The following is a 19,947-nucleotide window of genomic DNA, read 5'->3' on the forward strand; positions in this document are numbered from 1 at the left end:
TAAATGGTTTGATTTAGGATTCTGAAGAGTTTTTTTATTTTTATTTTATTTAGTTTTTATTATTATTATTATTATTATTATTATAGTTTATAGGCAGTTTTAGAAAAAAAAGAAAGATCAGCTAAAATTAATATAGCATAGCAAAGTACACCCAAAACCAGTGCAGTATCAAAACCCAAATGTCATATACCCATATATGTCAGTTTCATTGAGCCAACATAATTTAGTTGGATTTATGTACTATAGTAGTTTTAACTCGACTTCGTTAGGTTCATCAAACTCGATTTTCTAAGGTTTATTTAATACATTGTCTTATGTTGGACCAACTTAATTTGTTTTTATTAATCATTAGTATATGCCATGTAAGCAAGTGTAAGACAGTGAAATTTAATAGCAAATGCTTATAGATCAAAGTAGGACTCGAATCATGTATAACTTGAAAGTGAATGTCCATTCTCAACCTAGGCTCAAGCAGCATTCTTCGCCACGATGGTAACTCCCAAAACTCCAGCATAACAGACACTCTTTTTAAATAACAAATCTCTTCCTATTGTCATCTTACTCTAAAAATAATAGAATAACACTTAAAGGGATATTTCTCTACAAAAATGAAAATTCTCTCATCATTTACTCACCCTCATGCCATCCCAGATGCGAATGACTTTCTTCTGCTGAGCACATATGAAGATTTTTAGAAGAATATCTCAGCTCTGTAGGTCCATACAATGCAAGTGAATGGTGACCAGAACTTTGAAGCTCAAAAATCACATAAAGGCAGCATAAAAGTAATCCATACTCCAGTGGTTAAATCCATATCCTCAGATGCGTTATGATAAGTGTGGGTGACAAACAGATCAATATTTAAGTCCTTTTTACTGTAAATCTCCAATTTCACTTTCAATGACACATTCTTCTTCTTTTGTTTTTGATGATTTGCATTCTTTATGCATATCGCCATCTACTGGGCAGGGAGGAGAATTTATAGCAACAAAAAAATATTAATCTTTTTCTCACCCACACCTATCATATCACTTCAGAAGATATAGATTTTACCACTAGAGTCTTATGGATTACTTTTATGCTGCCTTTATGTGCTTTTAAGTGCTTCAAATTTCTGGCCACCATTCACTTGCATTGTATGGACCTACATTGCTGAGATATTCTTCTAAAAATCAATTTGATGAAAAGACTTCTGAAAGTCTTACACATCTGGGATGGCATGAGGGTGAGTAAATGATGAGATAATTTTAATTTTTGGGTGAACTATCCCCTTAATTTGAAAACATTTTCTTCCTATCCAGTCCCATGAAAAGCATGCTGGAAATGTAAATCCCCTGCCTAGTTTCATCAATGCTACATTAACACCACAAAGTATTTATGTAGTCCCAACTCAATTGGATTAAGTAAACTTCCATTTTGCTAATTTAAATGGATAGAACGCATTGAAATTAAGTTGTGACAAAATGTTCTAGAATTGTATTGCTTTAGTTGATTTTTAATTAAGTAAACTGAACAAACAACAAAAATCCTTTTTCTTTGTGTGAAGAAAAAATTTGAAGGAAAGACGGGTGGACTTTAGCTGAATTGCCTTCCCTACAATACAACTCTCCAATGACTCCTTAAAACTCTGATTTTCAGTCCTAACATAGTAATAGGTAAAAAATTTCCCACCAAAAACAGCTGGTGGGAAATATTTTAAAATAATATCCGCTGCCCTCTAGTGGCCATTGCATTCATTCACAATTGCAAAGGTTGAGCGCTCCACAGTATAGCAGTAATTTGAATATACCACTGAAAAAGACTACAGATAAGAACAATAAATAAGGTTGTATTCCATATAATGTTGTCTTTATTATTTACTGTTAACTAATGTAGTGTTTAAGACTGGGAAATAGTCAAATGGTAATTTTGGTTATAGATGGGTATAAGCACTTATGAATTTATTCCTCTCTTGTACAGGGAACAAGCTACACATTTCCTATCTTTATTTCCCTTAGAAACATACAGGGTATAATTATGAGTTGGCTGCTTCTTTAGTCATTTAGTATAAACATTTGATCAATACAAAGTCTAAAAGTTTACAAGAGAGATAAGAAAGAGAGGTTAGCCCATCAGTATTCAGAAATGTTCTTAAAGGAATAAATAGTTCACCCAAAAATGAATCTTCTCTCATTATTCACTTACCCTGATGCCATCTCAAATGTGTGTTATTGTCTTTCTTCAACAGAACATAAATGAAGATTTTTAGAAGAAGATAGAGCTCAGTCAGGTCTTTATAATAGAAGTACACGGGTGCCAGTACTTTAACGGTCCAAAAGTCACATTTAGGCAGCATAAAAGTAATCCACACGACTCAAGTCAATCAGTGAATGTCTTCTGAAGCGAATCGCTAGGTTTATGTAAGAAACAAGTTGATAATGAAAACATTTTTAACTTTAAATCGGCTCTTACATTCAGGGCTCTGATGTTGTTTGAAATAGCCGAACTCTGACTTGACGTTCGTTCTTCTGTTGTAAATAAGCGTCGCTTCCAAATTCTCACGTGAACTCGCCGACACGCTTTCGTCACGCTTTGCGTCAGCTGCTGGCAGGAAGCGCTTTTTAAAAGTTAATAAATTTTTATTATCAATGTATTTTTTACACAAACGTATCAATTTGCTTCATAAGACATTCATTTCTGAATGTGACTTTTGGACCGTTAAAGTACTGGCACCTGTGTACTTCTATTATAAAGACCTGACAGAGCTCTATCTTCTAAAAATCTTCATTTGTGTTCTGCTGAAGAGAGACAGTCATACACATCTGGGATGGCATCAGGATAAGTGAATAATGAGAGAATTTTCATTTTTGGGTAAACTATTCCTTCACTTCTAAAATATATATTTCATGGCTCTACAATCTGATTGGATGATCCACGTTCAAAGCCATTGTAAAATCACTGATGGCACATATGTGACCACAAATCAATTAAATTCAATATTAATTAAATATGTATGTTTGGCAAAAATAAACAGCATAACCTTTGGTTAATAAACTGTATTCATTTGCAGAAGAATTCTTTATTTTGGGTATTGATAATAGCAAAATAATTTATTGAAAATTGGTGTCTTTTAGCAAATGGCTGTTGTTGTTGTTTTATTAAAGCCATAAGCCACAAAAAGCTGTGTCTTAAGAGTGATTTCACAATGGTTAAGGGGGTTATAGACACTTTGCTTGACATGTGCCTAACAACACCCGTATATCATGGTAAAATCACTATAAAGTATGGTTTTGAGTGGCTTATTTCTTTAATGTAGCATATGAAGAATTTTAGACATGTCAGAATGTTTGAAATCTCATCTAATACTCATCAATGCATACTAAACATCAAATACTATGGCCACAGAAGTGTGTCCAAGTATTTGCATTGTATCCAAGTAGAAGAATTAAACCAACTCCAGCTCTTTCCTTATGCTTAGGTTATATAATGTGTATCTTTCGAAACAAAAGTTACAATTTCTGCCTTTCTACCCCAAATCTTTAATTTTGTTAAAAGCATTGTTGTATTGCGGGTTAACATCTAAATCCCCTTAATGAGAAATACACAAACCTCTTTGTCTGTCATTTTTATTCGAATGTTGAATAGAGGCAAAGTATTTCAGATGCAAACAGAAATTCTCATTTTGAAGGTAAACTTCTTTTTAAATTGACTCTGCTTATTAATTGGTTTTGTGTATTGCAGCAATCAGAGAGGATGGCATGCCAGGCGGACGAAACAAAAGCATCGGCCCCGTACAGGTACACATAACCCCTCTCATTCACTGTAAATACATGCCTCTTTCATGAAAAAATCAACTTTCCCATGTACTGACATGCCCTGCCCTGAGCTTTCTGTTCTCTATATGTCTTCCATACTTTGCTCTTGATATTCACTTTATTCAAACTTTTTCAAGTCATTAATTAATGACTCTGTCCCTGCCCTGCTATTAATCGAGTGTTCCTTGGTAGTCTTTTGTTTTTCTTGTGTCCACCTTCTATTAAAGCATATGTAGCATTTGCGTTCATGCTCTCTCAAGATGTGAATAGAGGAAATAGAGATGATTTGTATTGGTGCGCATGAAGACGAGTGGAATTGAGTTTTGGGATAAATAGGCTGGCGTGCTGATAAAAGGCCTTGTGACCTCAGCAAAATTTTAAAGACGTTAATTTCATTAGTGGAGTCGCTGTTCTCAAGGCCAACGTTCTAGTGAATAGATTGCCTTGTCATTCTTCTCATTCATCATCAGCTGACCTCATCAAATCATTGTGTTTGGCTGTTTTTCTACATTTGAAAATATATCTCAAAATCTTACACTTTAAGGCGTTTGATATGGTGGCTCATCTTATTTTAGAGTATACTGGCACATACTTTTATATTTTATATTTCTTAATCAATATTTTTGTCTTGTTATTAAGTTTAAAAAATATATTGAACATCTTTAAAGAAATAGTTCACTCAAAGATGTTACTCAACCTCAGGTTGTTCCAAACCCAACCTAGTCTCGTAGAATAAACAGTACTATAACTAAACTGAGTTTTATGTGCCACGTTCTATGTTTCGCCGCAGTTTCTTTGTGAAATTAACACTGTAGGCGCTACAACAACTGTGCGTTTTATTCACTTTCACACAAATCACGACTACAACAGCTGACTATGACTTTATTAACACTTATTTTTCACTCTATTGCTCACAGCCTGCTATTGTTATTATATCAAAACACTTACTCTAATGCATCATTTGAAAAAAAATAAAAATAAATTAACACTTGTATAAAACACACTCACATACATTTACACACTTATTCCAGTCTAATTAACTTCCGCAGTAGCTCACCTGATAGAGGGTTGGACTTTGGATTTAGAAACCGAGCCTAAGTATCATAGAAGTGACACGATATGACGTGGTTGCTTCAGTCACTGTGCTTTTCATGTCAAATTTGCTTTTAAAACACTATCGGTTAGGTTTAGGTGTTGTTTAGTCTAAGGATTTATATTTCTGAACACTACTGGTTAGGTTTATGCTAAAGTTTTAGGTAAGTGAGGTACATTAAAACCTCCATCTAATATTCACCTTAAAAGCCTCGTCTGATTACAACATAATTTCACTCGCTTTTGGCGCCTCCCACTGGACATTTCACTGGGAAACTGCAGCGAAACATGTAATGAAGCAGGTCATATTGGTTTGCAAAAATGTTGCCATTGTCATGGAAATTTAATGAGATCAGGCTGTCCAAACCCGTTTAATTTTCTTTGTTTCATGGAACACGAAAGGATGTGTCTGGAAGAATATTTCATCAGTCACCATTCGTTTTCAGTTTATGGGAAAAGATACAATGAAAGTGAATGGTGACTGAGGCTAACATTCTGCCTGACATCTCCTTCTGTGTTCCATGGAAGAGCCAAACTCATACAGGTCCGGAACAACATGAGAGAGTAAAAGTATGATAGAATTTTATTTTTGGGTGAATCATCCTTTTAAATTAGATACATTTACCTGGGAAGCAAAATTGTATAAGATGTAAAGATTTGTTCTAAAAGAATTTATCTGGAATTACCACAGGTTTATTTTTCTTACCCCATTGACAAATAGTTTTTTTTTTCTTTTTTTTCTTTTTTTTCTTGTTAAAGCATAAATTTAGTGAGGTCTATTCTTAAAACAAGAAAAGTTTTTTTGAAGCTTTTTTAAATTATATATATATATATATATATATATATATATCAATTACTAGACCAAACAAAAAACAAAAAAAAACGGTACAGACAAAAATACTAAAATCTAGATAATAAATCTAAAATATAACTAAATAATTCTAATATAAATGATCAATTTTTTTTTTTAGATATTTCCATTTAGTGCACTGACAAATATGTAATATTAGTATCTGGATCTGTTTAGCCTGGTGAGCTTTGTTTACTGTTTTTATTGAAAGGGCAATAGAGGTATAAAAGCTTAACATTGTTACTCTATAAAGCACCCTTTTTTTGCACCTGTTCCCAGCCTGTATGAGCACTAGAGACCGTTGTCTTATTGACTCACCTTAATTGCATCTGGAACACACAATAGTTGGTTGCATCACCTTAAGCAAAAAAAAAAAAAAAAAAAACTTTTTGGGCTTTTATAGATGGCTTGAATTTTAGTACTTAAACACTTGTTTGTCTCTTTCCGCTGTTTTTTATTAAGATTAAAAATGAGTCTCATGCAGTTGCACTTTGTGTGCAGTCACTAAATAACTTCTCTCTTCATCTGCCTCTCCTCTCATTTAAATTGACTTGCAGACTTTTTTTACATTTTAAATCTTTTCTCCAGTAACTTGTATTGTATTTTCAGAGCTTTGTAATTTAAAAAAATATATATATTAAAATGAAATAATCTCTTCCCCTCTCTCTCTCTGTGCAGATTTCCGATGAGGAAATCGAAAGGATTATGTCCGGACAGGAGTTTAAAGATGAAGCTAACATGCCAGAACACACATGGGGAAACAACGGTGACAGTGACCACAGTTCCCCTGGCAATGGTGTCTCCGATGGGAACCAGCCCTCTCCTGTCTCCACACTTTCATCCAAGTGAGTATTCCCACCTCCACTGCAAAAACAACAGGAATCTGGAATTCCATCTGGGAATATTTAACATTAAAGGACAAATTTACTTTGATTACAGTCCTTGGCTGCAATATACTTAAATTCAAATGCTTGATTGTTTAAAATGAATGAAAAATGTCCTCTTCATCAACAAAGTATTCTGAGGTATTTATTAGAGCATCAGGTCATAACAGCTAATTGTGATAACTTTGTTATATACATTAAATGGGAATTGCTTATATTTTGCACTTAAAATAATTATGGATCTTTACATGAATTATTGAGTTACTAGTAGGTAAACTTGACCAATCAATTCATAACCTCAACTTGAACATGCCAAAATGACTGATATTATCTTTCCTCTTTTTCGGCACAGTCGCTCTGTGGAGCTGAATGGTTATACGGCTGCTTTGAGGGAACAGTACATTGGCAATGCTATGGCCCAACACTTCCAGTTCCTGCCCCATCTGTTTGGATACGCCGCCCAGCCACGGAGTCTGTACCCTCAGAGTCATACCCTCATCAGCCAGCTGGTGGCAGCAGAGGAGCTGGCCCCTCTTGGCACGCCCATGCTCATCGAGGACGGGTAAAGAATACTTCATTCAGTCAACAGTCGAGCAAGCCATTTGTCATTTTGAAACAAGGTCAGAGATGAATGGGGGCTCAGGGCAAAATGCAGCCAACAGTGACCAAAATGCCCCCAAAATTCAGAATGAAATTCTATTCTTGGCCTAGTTAGACACATTATCACATACAATTTCAGTTGATGCCTATTTTATTTAATTGGTAACAAATTACTTACTCCCTGATCATTTGTTTTAATGAATAGATTAAAAGGAATATTCCAGGTTCAATACAAGTTAAGTTCAATCAACAGCACTTGTGGCATAATGTTGATTACCACAAAAAATGTTTTTGACTTGCCCCTCTTTATTTAAGCAATAATCACTGTTACAGTGAGGCACTTACAATGGAAGTCAATGGGGCCAGTCCATTAACATTTAAATACACAAGACATTTTAACAGGATTTTAGTGTGATAAAATCACTTTACTAATCTTATTTGTGTAAAGTTATTTACAATGCCAGAATTACATGGGTACAACATTATCATGACAACAACATTGCAATATTGGATATAACTTTACACAGATAAAGTTAGTAAGTGATTTTATCACACTAAAAATGTATAATGTTTGTGTCTTGCGGCTATAATTTTGAAACCGTTTATTTGGACCCTTTCCACATATCCGAGTATGGAATGCGGAAGTAAATGATAGAAGGGTAAACTTGTGTAGTGGTGAAATTGAGACCACAGCAAATATAATTTTTGTTTACCCATTTGCTCCAGCAGCAAAAGAAAAAATCCACTATTATGCTTTCACAGCTGTCAAAAAGAAGAAAAAAAATAGAGTGCCATGGATAACAGCAGTCAGAAGAGAGAAACAGGCAGAATTTTATGTCACTCCCTCAGCAGCTGTATGAGAAACTTCATTGCAGCTATGGTAACTTGTTTTTTAAAACTTATTCCAGGGTAATATGATACAAAGTATAAAGTAAAAAATGTACACTAAGTAATTAAAAAATTGTAAATATAAAAAAAAATTTGCTAGATTAGCGCTGCTGAATAAGGTGGAAACGCGTCATCACAGTCTGTGAAAAGGGTACATTTTAATATTTATGGACTGTCCTATTAACTTCCATTGTAAGTGCCTTACTATATCCGCAATTTATTTTATTTATTTATTTTAAAATGTATACAAGGGACAAGTTTTAATTATTTTTTATGGTAATCTACATTATGCCACAAATGCTGTCGATTGAGCTTAACTTGTATTGAACCCAGAACGGTCCTTTAAATTATTTTACATAAAAGGTGACAGTGTGTTTTAGGTTAGAAAATATAAAGATAGATAAAACAGGGGTCAAATATTGCCCTTTAATAAAAAAAAAATAAAAGAAAGTAGCGAGTGTGTTCATTGTTACGTAATTTGTAACGTATTGTAATGACAACTTATGGCCATGGTGCTCTGTAATGTTCTTTTTTTTTTTTTTAGGTTTTGTTTTTTGTAGATAGTTCACACTCATGCCATCCCAGATGTGTATGACTTATTTTTCTGCTGAACACAAACAAATATTTTTAAAAGAATATCTCAGCTCTGTAGGTCCATACTATGCAAGTGAATGGTGGCCATAACTTTTAAGCTCCAATAAGCACATAAAGGCAGCATAAAAGTAATTCATATGACTCCAGTGGTTAAATCTATATTCTCAGAAGCATTATAATAGGTGTGGGGGAGAAACAGATCAATATTTAAGTCCTTTTTACTATAAATCTCCACTTTCACTTTAACATCTGAAAGTGAAAGTAAAAGTGGAGATTTATAGTAAAAAAAAATAAATAAAAAAAAAGGACTGAAATTTGTTCTGTTTCTCACCCACACCAATCATATCGCTTCTGAAGACATGCGCTGCGTCCGAATATCCATACAGTGTGCCAATGGAGTAGTATGTCTGAATCCTCAGTATTCATGAAGCAGTAAGTGAGAAATACCCAGATGACTTACTATATTCAGCGAGATTTTGAAGTGCGGCTCGACTGGACACTTAATGATCTCATAATCCCTCGGTAAATGATGTGACGTCACGTAAAAACACTGGATTTAAAGGAACGGAGGTGAATCGCGAGTCGGATGGCTCTTTTTAACTGTAAGTGCTACAGTATATATACCAAGATAATTGTTCCTTGTGCTTAAATGGTGCTTGTTTACAAAACCAGAGTAGGTGGTTTTCACGGTTGTTGATATTACATCATATATTTGGGTCACGAGACGATGCCCTTGTCCCCAGATGAAGTATGTCCGGAATCTATTATACTACTCGCATGCATACCTAAAAGAATGTGCTATTTTACTGGCTGAGACGTGCATCCTTCATCCAATATAGTACATACTGTGACAGTAAGCGGTTTCGGACGCAGCTATAGATTTAACCATGGATTACTTTCATGTTTCTTTTATGGAATTTTTGGAGCTTCAAAGTCCTTGCCACCATTCACTTTCATTGTATGGATCTACAGAGCTGAGATATTCTTCTAAAAATCTTTGTTTTTGTTAAGCAGAAGAAAGAAAGTCATACACATCTGTGATGGAATGAGGGTGAGTAAATGATGAGAGAATTTAAATTTTTGGGTGAACTATCCCTTAAGTTGTATGTAATATTGGGAATAGATTGTGAAAATCTCTTTATTAGTGGTGCTTGCTAAGGCAAGCATAACTATTACTACTATGGTTAGGGGTTTAAGCAATTTATGATAAGACTAGGGACCAGTATATCATAGAGAATTGGTGGAGGGCTTTTTTTACTTGGGCTAGTAGGTAACCACTAGCAGCCACAAAGAACACCCTAGCAGCTGTATAGCAATGCACTAAGAATCACTCAGAACACCTTAGCAACCGCATAGCAACACCCATGCAACCACCCAGCATCATGGAGTTAGTTTTGCAAGGCCAAGCACTGCTAGTAAACATCTAGTAATTAGGAATTATCTCTTTTTCTATTTTGTGTAGGTATCGGGTCACTCAGGTGGAGCTCTTTGCCCTGTTGTGTCGGCTGGCGGATGAGCTGCTCTTCAGACAGATCTCCTGGATCAAGAAGCTTCCTTTTTTCTGTGAGCTGTCCATTGAGGACTACACACAGCTCCTGAGTGCTACCTGGCAGGAGCTCATCCTTCTGGCCTGTCTGACGGTCTACAGCGCACAGGTGCTGGGTGATCTCGCCAACGTTACTGACAAATACACTCCGTCAGATGACGAGTTGCAGAGGTGAGGAACTGTGTGCTTTGTGGACTATGATGATAGTAGAACAACATGTTTTTCATTAATTCAGTATTTGCTATGATTTAAGACTAGGGATAAGCTAACTTTTTATTATGTTTACTCATAATAAATTATAGTTATATTGTATTCAAGACAGTTTGTTTACATGCGCAGTTATAAGCTACAATCTTCATCTGTCTGTTCAAGTATACATGACACAATGCGGAATTGAATATTCGAAGGAATGGTGTCACCTAAGGAAGTGCCGGTAATACACACTTCCCATCACCTCTGTCTTTCGGAGCACATGCACAACGTCGAGGTCCAATAGTTGACTGATTATCTAGATCTGTTAGTCCGACTTCGCAAAAATCGGACGATACGATTTCAGTTGGACTAAAGCGTTTACATGACATATTAAAGAGACAAATTATGGGGGGCCTGGGTAGCTCAGCGAGTAAAGACACTGACTACCACACCTGGAGTCACAAGTTCGAATCCAGGGCGTGCTGAGTGACTCCAGTCAGGCTTCCTAAGCAACTAATTGGCCCGGTTGCTAGGGAGGGTAGAGTCACATGGGGTAACCTCCTTGTGGTCGCAATAATGCGGTTCTCGCTCTCGGTGGGGTGCGTGGGGAGTTGTGCGTGGATGCCGCGGAGAATAGTGTTAAGCCTCCGCACGTGCTATATCTCCGCGGTAACGCACTCAACAAGCCACGTGATAAGATGCGTGGATTGACTGTCTCAGACACGGAGGGAGCTGAGATTCGTCCTCCGCCACCCGAATTGAGGCAAGTCACTATGCCGCCATGAGGACCTAGAGCGCATTGGGAATTGGACATTCCAAATTGGGGAGAAAAGGGGAGAAAATAAAAATAAAAAAATAAGACAAATTATTGTCTTAGTTTGGCTGAAATTGAACTTTTAAAATGCATGTAAACGCACTGACTGGCATTTTAATGAATCTGTTCATTCGGACAGGTTGTTTCAATGAACAGATTCAAAGTGCACCGATTCATTTGAGTCATTATTCAGGTTCCAGTGTGACATTTTATGTTTCATTTTGTTGTGAAATAAATTTTTTGTTAAATTCTTCACTATATTTACAGGTAGGTTACATAGTTTATGCCAAATGTTGTTTTTTTTCTCACCCACATTAGTAATTGGACATTACTAAAAAGAACGAATTTGTCCTAAACTTAGTAGATGTGCCTGAAATAAATAAATATTGCCTTCCTGTTTCTGTCTGCATGAGAGGGGCTTGTTGCGATTGCAGCAGTTTTAAATCATGACCGACTGTTCTCCATGCTTCAGGTATTCTTAGGCATCTCTGGATGGAGGTGGAGGGTGTGTGTGTGTGTGTGTGTCTGTCTGTCTGTGTGTGGGGGAGAAAGGCAGCAAGAGAGAGAGAGTAACACAGACCTGTTATGTCTGTCTCTGTATAAGTGTGTGATAACTGATAAGAATAGAGCAATGGCATAGATTTGGTTTGAACATTGGGGGGGTCCAAATGTGGGTCTGGTCCATAGAAAATTATATTCAGTGCATACTCTTAAATATTTATACACTGTGTATCATATCAAACATTCAGAAAAATATTAAGGTTAATGTTTCAGACAAACATTAACCCTTTCAGAAAATTAAAGTTCTTACCTGCTCATCTGAAATGCATGTCTGCTTTCCTCACCCTGATAAAAAATAAATTAAAAAAATGATAATTTCTATGGACACCTTTAACATCTTCACTGACTCCACATATGATATATTTCATGTTTTCTAAATTCATACTAAAGTTTTGTGTGGGGCCTACAGACCGATATTACACATGTTGTTAGCCATTGACTGTGTCTTGTGAGACACAAAATTTTATTCCTGCATAGGGTGCTTGATGCTCTGAACACTGAATCCTCCATGCATCTGCATTTAAATCTAATAGTTTTATATCCCTTAGGAGAAATTTTACAATTACTCATCCAGTAATAATAAACAACTATAATTGTCCTATCCTGGCCAGTGCTGAGAAAAGTAACAGGTACCTTGTGACACTGCCATCTATGCTAAAGGGGGATTGCACGACACTAGTTGGGCAATACCAACTCATACAACGGAGGGGGGACTTTATTTTTTGTCTGGTTGTGACAGACTCATGGTCACACAATTGCAAGGTATCTCATACTAAATTAAGTTCAGCGTAGATAAAAAAAAATATATAAACAAGGACAGATGCATGATTGTGGGGGGCAGATCACTTCCTTTACCCTCAATTCTACGCCAATGGCGTAGAGCCGGCAAATCTTAGATTAAACTGTTTGTTTGTTTTGTCACTTTTCTTCTGTATAAGCGTAGTTGATAAAATGAACATGGAATTTTAGATTTTAGGTAAAACTATTTTGATATAAATGTATAAAGGAATGTGTAGAACTGTGAATCAAAGTGTAGAACTGTGTTGTCATGGCGCTAACTCTAACCCTAACAAAATGTGCTAGAACTAAGGAAACATAATATACATTCATTATTGTAGGCTAACCGTAGTGAATCAGGATAAGTCAAGGACATGGTTTTGAACACAGACTTTTTATGTGCCCGCTTAATAATGGACTTTTGTTCATTTTACACAAAAAAATCTTCCGTAGTGCAGCTTTAAAGTATAAATATTCCATGTTGTCGCTCAATTAATACGAGCTCATAAAACTTCATCTATAGTAATTACACAGCAATTAGGTACTACAAGAATTATCGCCAGACCAAGTATTTAGCCGATATTAGGCCGTTCCCCCTTGAGTCCAAAATCTATCATCAGCCTTGTCAACAAATAATAAAAAATTTTTATACTGATTTTTTATTTTATTTTATTTTTTAGTTAACATTGTGTATAAACGTGTGCTCATTTCATTTTTACCTTTCATTTGCTGTTATTAAATTGCATTTTGTATATATCTGCCACCGGCAACCCTGCTCTCTAAATATTTGCATTGCACATTAAAAAGGTCAAATCGATTGATAATTTAAATACTGCTGTCACAGCTTGACATGTCATGTGAACTACTCACAACTCTATAATATTGAAACATCACTAATAGAAGCTCGGTGGAAATTTTTTGAACATTTTGACCCTGGCTGTTGGTTTTGGGCTAATTCCAGCTACTAGTTCAAATTTTTAAAGCCATATTTAATAGGTGTGTAGCATATAACTGTGTGATCTGTGTGCTGACATGGAGGGGGAGAGTTTGTATAGTGTGTAAATTAGTCTGGAATCACCTGACCTCTGAACCGTCTCTTCTGGATCTCTTGGCTAGGTTTACTGCTGCATGTTGGGAACAAATGCAGGGTATCAGGTATCAGGTCATGAAACATTCCCTTTTACTGGGCAGGTACAACCTACCTTTAGGGAGAGAGTTCAAAGAGACTGGCCTAAGCTGGTTTAGCCGGTTTCCCAACCTGGTCAAGCTGATTAGGAAACCAGCTAACCACCTTAGGCTGATTTAAGCTTCTTTCTTTGCAAGGATGGCTGAAGATTGAAAGGTAGTAGTACTGGGTATCTTTTGGCACTGGTTGGCTTTTTTGTGATGGCTTTATGAAGTAATTTAGCACCAAAGCATGTCTCGAATGCTTTGCTTTATCACTAAAACATTATTAAGGCAGCTCATGAGTTCTCCCACTCTCCCATATTCTTATCTCATTAGTGCCTTACATAAATTAAGCATGTCAAAAACTCTGGTTTTATTGGCTTATGGGATGAGCGTATATGTAACAGCATAGTGCACGTACACCACTCATGCTGGAGATGCATGTTCCAGTTCAGCCCGTTTCGTGTCCCAATCCCATGACCCTTGCCTTCTTCTTGTCACGTTCTGTCATCTTTCTGCTATCCATAAAAATTGTCAAAAAGACCAAAAAAGGTCAAAGACAACCTCCCCTCCTTCCTTAGAGATGTAATTGTGAGGTCAACTGTCACTATTTGAAGTGTATATAGTCGATTGATTAAGTGTGTGTGTGTGTGTGTGTGTGTGTGTGTGTGTGTGTGTGTGTGTGTGTGTGTGTGTGTGTGTAGTTTCAGTGAGGATGGCATGGAGGTGATGGAGAAGCTGATCTATCTGTTCCGTAAGTTCCATCAGATGAAGGTCAGCAATGAGGAGTATGCCTGCATGAAGGCCATCAACTTCCTCAACCAAGGTAAAACAACACTCAACCGCAAGCTGGACTTAAGTCATTTGTATTTCTATGACAATAAAAAAAATACTTTATATCACCTTATCAGCTTTGCTGATTATTGATTTCTCCTTTATCTTCTAGCTTCAGTTTATTGTACGAAAATTCATTTCATATTTAAAAGGATCAATTAATTGCATGTTTGAGCACTCTGATAGCCCAAAATCTTTACTTGCAGTTCTTATTTCTTAGTTCTTACAAAACATTATACACTGTTGTTGTGAAGGGATCTGTTAAAGAAGCTTCAAAACATTTCATACTGTATGTTTTAGATATATTTTCTTATATTTCTGTGAGTGGTGACTGAGAAAATACTTTGCTCTCCATTCTTCATTCTCCATTCCATCAAAGCAGGTTTATTGCCAAATCTTTCCTGTGTGGTAGAAGACAAAATACTGTGTCTACAGTAGCCATAGTTCATATTACAGGTTTTTATAGGACAATAAATACAGACACTGTTAGACAATGCAAACAAAACAAACATTTCAACCAGTTAGCATAAGGTAGAGCTTGATCTGGCCTTGATCTGGCCTCAGAATAAAAAATGAATAAAAAGGGTAATTTTGACTTAATTTTCACAATTACGACTTGATTTCTTGTAATTGTGGTATAAACATACTGTAGCATGATATAAACTCACAATTGCAAGAAATAAAGTTATTACCGATTATTACCTATTTACTACCAATACTATGGAAGCTGGATCCCGACATGAATAAAAAAATAAAAAGGGCAATTCTGACTTTATTTCTTGGAAATTTGACTTAATATCTCACAATTGCTTTATAACAATTCTTAGAAATGAGATAAATGTCAGAATAACTTTTTGTTTGTTTGTTTGTTTTTTTGTGGCAGATGGTTTTTGCACCCTGGTGCAAATTAAGGTAGATGCTATTTACACCCAAGTGCAAATAGTGGCAGATACTATTTGCTCCCCTAACTAAATACTAACAGTATAGGGGCATCACTGCAGCATGTTTATTGTGAGTCCCACAGACACTCTACACCAACCTCTAAACCTAACTCTAACCTTCCTTTACAAAAATTAACCATGGTTTTACTAGGGGTGTAACGATCCATCGATCTGGGCCGATCAAGTCACCAACGATACTATGTCATCAATTCAGCGAGTAAACATCAATGTATCATTTTTTTCAGATGCACCTTTACTTTGAAATTCTCTTGCCAGCCACATCCGTCCACATTTCCGCCAGGCGATGCAGCAATTGATATTAAGCGCTAAATATGCTTCTCATGTGCCCACACGGATGTGCATGGAGTGATTGAAACCTGAAGTTGTGCCCGTCAACAGGGCTGTGAGCTCCGGTGACAGGATAGCACTGAGTGGCTCACCTGCCCGATTAAATCAGGCTTCCCTCGATATCGTGGTACATGCAACACATTTGAATTCTACATCAGAGTTTTCTATTTTGAAGTGCCATGGAGCAATTTAACCATGTAAAACGGATAAACAGCCACGATATTCTGAACAATGCTGACGAGGGAACGAGAAAACACCTGCCCTGCCCCAACATCAATTACAAGACTTTTCACATCTAAATATAAACACCCTTGCTAACATTTATCACAGGAAACTGTAACAGATTTTTTTCAATACAACTGTGGAAGCTGCAGCCAAGAAAAACAACACGGATAGCACATACTCTCCTGTCATGGGTATGTAAGTATTTTGGATTGAAAGACTTGCTTGATTGTTGTAGATGACGGCAAATCATCACTGTAGTGTTTACCTCATTGCACAAGACAATGAGCTGTCATCAAATGATTTATGATCACATGTATATGATTTTTGTATTTTGTTATTATTATTATTTTGTTTGTTTTTTTATTTAAAAAACTGAAGTACCTTATTTTGTTGTGGATGTCCCAATCTTGATACTGGATTTGCAGTTTTCAGAGAGCTCAATAAAATATTCAAATGATATTTTTGTTGCATTTGTGAGCTAATAAATGTAATTGATTGTGTAAAATATAGAACTTAATATCGTAATATCGATTGCAGGCCCCTGAATCTAATCTAATCGAAATCACATCGTGGTAGACTTTAAGGTATCAGCAGTCATTGGATCACTGGATAAGAGATTCGATATAAGATCATATCATGATGAAACTTGCGATTTACACCCCTAGGTTTTACAACAGTAACCATAGGATCACCATGGTATTTTATAGTAAAATCATACTAACCACAAAATTAAACATGGTTACTATACTATAAACACCATATTACTGTAGTAACACCATAGTTAATAGCATCACATCTATGGTTTCCACCAAAAACATGGTTACTACTGTATTACTATACTAAAACTACCTTTATATTAATTTTACGTACAAGTAGTATTTTATTTTTTTTTTCTCCCCTTTTCTCCCCAATTTGGTATGCCCAAATCCCAATGCGCTCTAGGTCCTCGTGGTGGCGTAGTGACTGGCCTCGATCTGGGTGGCGGAGGACAAATCTCAGTTGCCTCCACTTCTGAGACAGTCAGTCCACGCATCTTATCATGTGGCTTGTTGAGCACGTTACCGCAGAGACCTGGCACCTGTGGAGGCTTCACGCTATTCTCCGTGGCATCCACGCACAACTCACCACGCGTCCCACCGAGAGCGAGAACCACATTATAGCAACCACGAGGAGGTTAACCCAACGTAACTCTACCCACCCTACTAACCGGGCCAATTGGTTGCTTAGGAAGCCTGACTGGAGTCACTCAGCACGCCCTGGATTCAATTTTGCGACTCCAGGTGTGGTAGTCAGTGTCTTTACTTGCTGAGCTACCCAGGCCCCCATGTACAAGTAGTATTAAATAAAATATTTAGAGAGGAGACAGGAAACAGAATGGGAAAAAGAGTGCGACAAATGCAGAATCGAACCCGGGTTGAAAACACACAGTGTTTAGGCGGGATCTGGCTTACATAGTTATGCATTGAGGCTGAACAAAATATATCGGTTTCTATATAGTTCATGTCAAAGAATAGCGCAGTGTTTAGCAGTATAACACATCGTCCCAACTAGGTGCGACACAACAAGTTTCTAGAAACAAGTAATTTTTCCTTACTGAAAGCAATAATTCCGCTTGAGGTGACAAACTGTCAGCAAATTGGAACATATTTGGTGTTTAATATACAGCTATGGGGAGCATGATTCTGGACCAGTGAGATTAGACTAGGGGCAGAGTTACCCAGAGTGGCGCAACAAAAATAGAAACTAAGCGGCAGATTAAATGTATTGTTTTGTGTCATAGTCGCTGCTGATAAGGACACCCAACAAGATATTTTGTCACTTTCTTGGTTTCTATTTTTGTTGCGTCGCTCTGGGTAGCTCCACCCATAGTGAAATCTCATTGGTCCAAAATGCTGCTCTGATATAAAAGAAGTGAAGTTGTATGCACAGACATTGATTAGACAATGTATTAAGATATGTCTTTCTATTTGTCTAGATATTCGTGGTCTGACTAATGTGACCCAGTTGGAGCAGCTGAACAAGCGTTACTGGTATGTTTGTCAGGACTACACGGAATGCAAGTACCCTCACCAGCCCAAACGCTTTCCAGAGATCATGATGTGTCTGCCAGAAATACGCTGCATTGCAGGTAAGCATTCTACTATATTATTAATTTTCTTCATGTTTGTTAAGGATCTGATCTCACGCATTCTACCCTCAAATTTCAGGGAAGCTGGTCAATATTCCTTTGGAGCAGCTCCCCCTGCTTTTTAAGGCAGTATTGCACTCCTGTAAGTCCAGTCTGAACAACTTCAGGACAGGCTCCTCCCCCTGTGTGAGTGTAAAGGGTACCGCCCCTGCCAACTAGCCCCACCCCTCGACAACACCCTCCCCATCTATTGCACGGGGGTGGGGTGTTATTTGGGGTGGGATGCCTGGTGTCTGACTCCTCCTCTCATGAATGTGACAAGAAACTACAGTATTTTATACATTTAGTTTAGTTTAGTTTTTCTCTCTATTTATTACCAGACAGAGCTGAATGTATGTTGATCCACACTGTGCACATGCTTCTTTTTCAAATGGAAATGCACAATTAGCACAGTGGATTTCACACGCTTCAGTCCAACTGCGATATGTGACGGTGTAACCACTGATCAGATTAGATCTACCACTTGCTTTTTATTTTTTTGCGTTTATTCACTTTTCTTTTGGGTGCTGATAGGGGACAGATATGTATGAAAATAATTATGCTTTATTGAACGACTACCTCAGGAAGAAACTGTTACACATACTCTCACGGTTCGCGATGCTCCGTGCTGATCGGGAAGTTAACACTGACACTATGCGTTTGAGTGTTTGAGTCTTGTCATTTGTTTGTTCTGCATGCAAATACATTTGCATTGCACAGCAGTTCTCAAACACAGTAGTCATGGAGATTGTGATTGTTTACACAAAAGAGAGGTGTATGGATATTTTTCACAATCATAGGCTGGGGACAAAATGAGGATTCTACTTAACAGAATATGTCTGTTAATATTGATTTTTTATTTTATTTTTTTCTTCTTTTTTTTCTTTTTTTTTACCAAAGTGTTATGCAAAGTTGTAGGGAAGTGAGCACAGCTTTGCTCAACAAATAAATGAAGCCGTAAACTGGGGAAAATAGCGCCTTTCAACATCAAATGCCACACTCTGCACAGTTTGCACACAGTTCAGCATTGAAATGTGGGTTACATAGCAAGAAATCAGTTTTTTAAACAGTATTTTTTCTTGTTTTCCAGTAAAAATAAATATCTAACCATCTTTAAAACATGACAAATTTACTTTTGTCTTTAACTTTTGAAAGATAATATGCAACTTTTTTTTTTAGGAGAAATTATATCTTGAATCAGTTATTTTTTCTTATTTTGCTTTTTTTTTTTTTTTTTTTTTTTAAGCATAAACCGCACTAATTTTTTAAAAGGGGTAGTTCACCCAAAAATGAAAATTCTCTCAGCATTTACTCACCCGCAAGCCTTTCAATATGTGTATGACTTTCTTTCTTCTGCTAAACACAAATGAAGATTTTTAGAAGAATATTTCTGCTCTGTAGGTCCATATAATGCAAGTGAATGGTGGCCAGAACTTTGAAGCTCCAAAAATCACATAAAGGAAACATAAAAGTAATCCATAAGACTCCAGTGGTTAAATCCATGTCTTCCGAAGCGATATGATAGGTGTGGGTGAGAAACAGGTCAATATTTAAGTCCTTTTTACTATAAATCTCCACTTTCACTTTCAGATGTGAAGGTTAAACTAAACAGGCACCACATTTGACTTTCAGATGTGAAAGTGGAAGTGGAGATTTATAGTAAAAAGGACTTG

General features: G+C 36.6%; 1 protein-coding gene across 1 annotated transcript in view; it reads left to right on the forward strand.

Moving 5' to 3' along the window:
- The window catches only part of nr6a1a (nuclear receptor subfamily 6, group A, member 1a), a 148,871-nt gene extending 129,347 nt beyond the window's left edge, over positions 1-19,524 (forward strand). The window contains exons 3-9 of the mRNA XM_051654239.1: positions 3,721-3,776; positions 6,415-6,581; positions 6,973-7,182; positions 10,165-10,419; positions 14,464-14,585; positions 18,083-18,235; positions 18,315-19,524. Coding sequence (XP_051510199.1) covers positions 3,721-3,776; positions 6,415-6,581; positions 6,973-7,182; positions 10,165-10,419; positions 14,464-14,585; positions 18,083-18,235; positions 18,315-18,454 — 1,103 coding nt within the window. The 3' untranslated portion in view covers positions 18,455-19,524. The remainder of the gene's footprint in view (positions 1-3,720; positions 3,777-6,414; positions 6,582-6,972; positions 7,183-10,164; positions 10,420-14,463; positions 14,586-18,082; positions 18,236-18,314) is intronic.
- The last annotated feature ends 423 nt before the right edge of the window (positions 19,525-19,947 follow it).

This window comes from Myxocyprinus asiaticus, chromosome 24, assembly GCF_019703515.2.
Source record: "Myxocyprinus asiaticus isolate MX2 ecotype Aquarium Trade chromosome 24, UBuf_Myxa_2, whole genome shotgun sequence".
Classification (NCBI taxonomy): Eukaryota; Metazoa; Chordata; class Actinopteri; order Cypriniformes; family Catostomidae; genus Myxocyprinus; species Myxocyprinus asiaticus.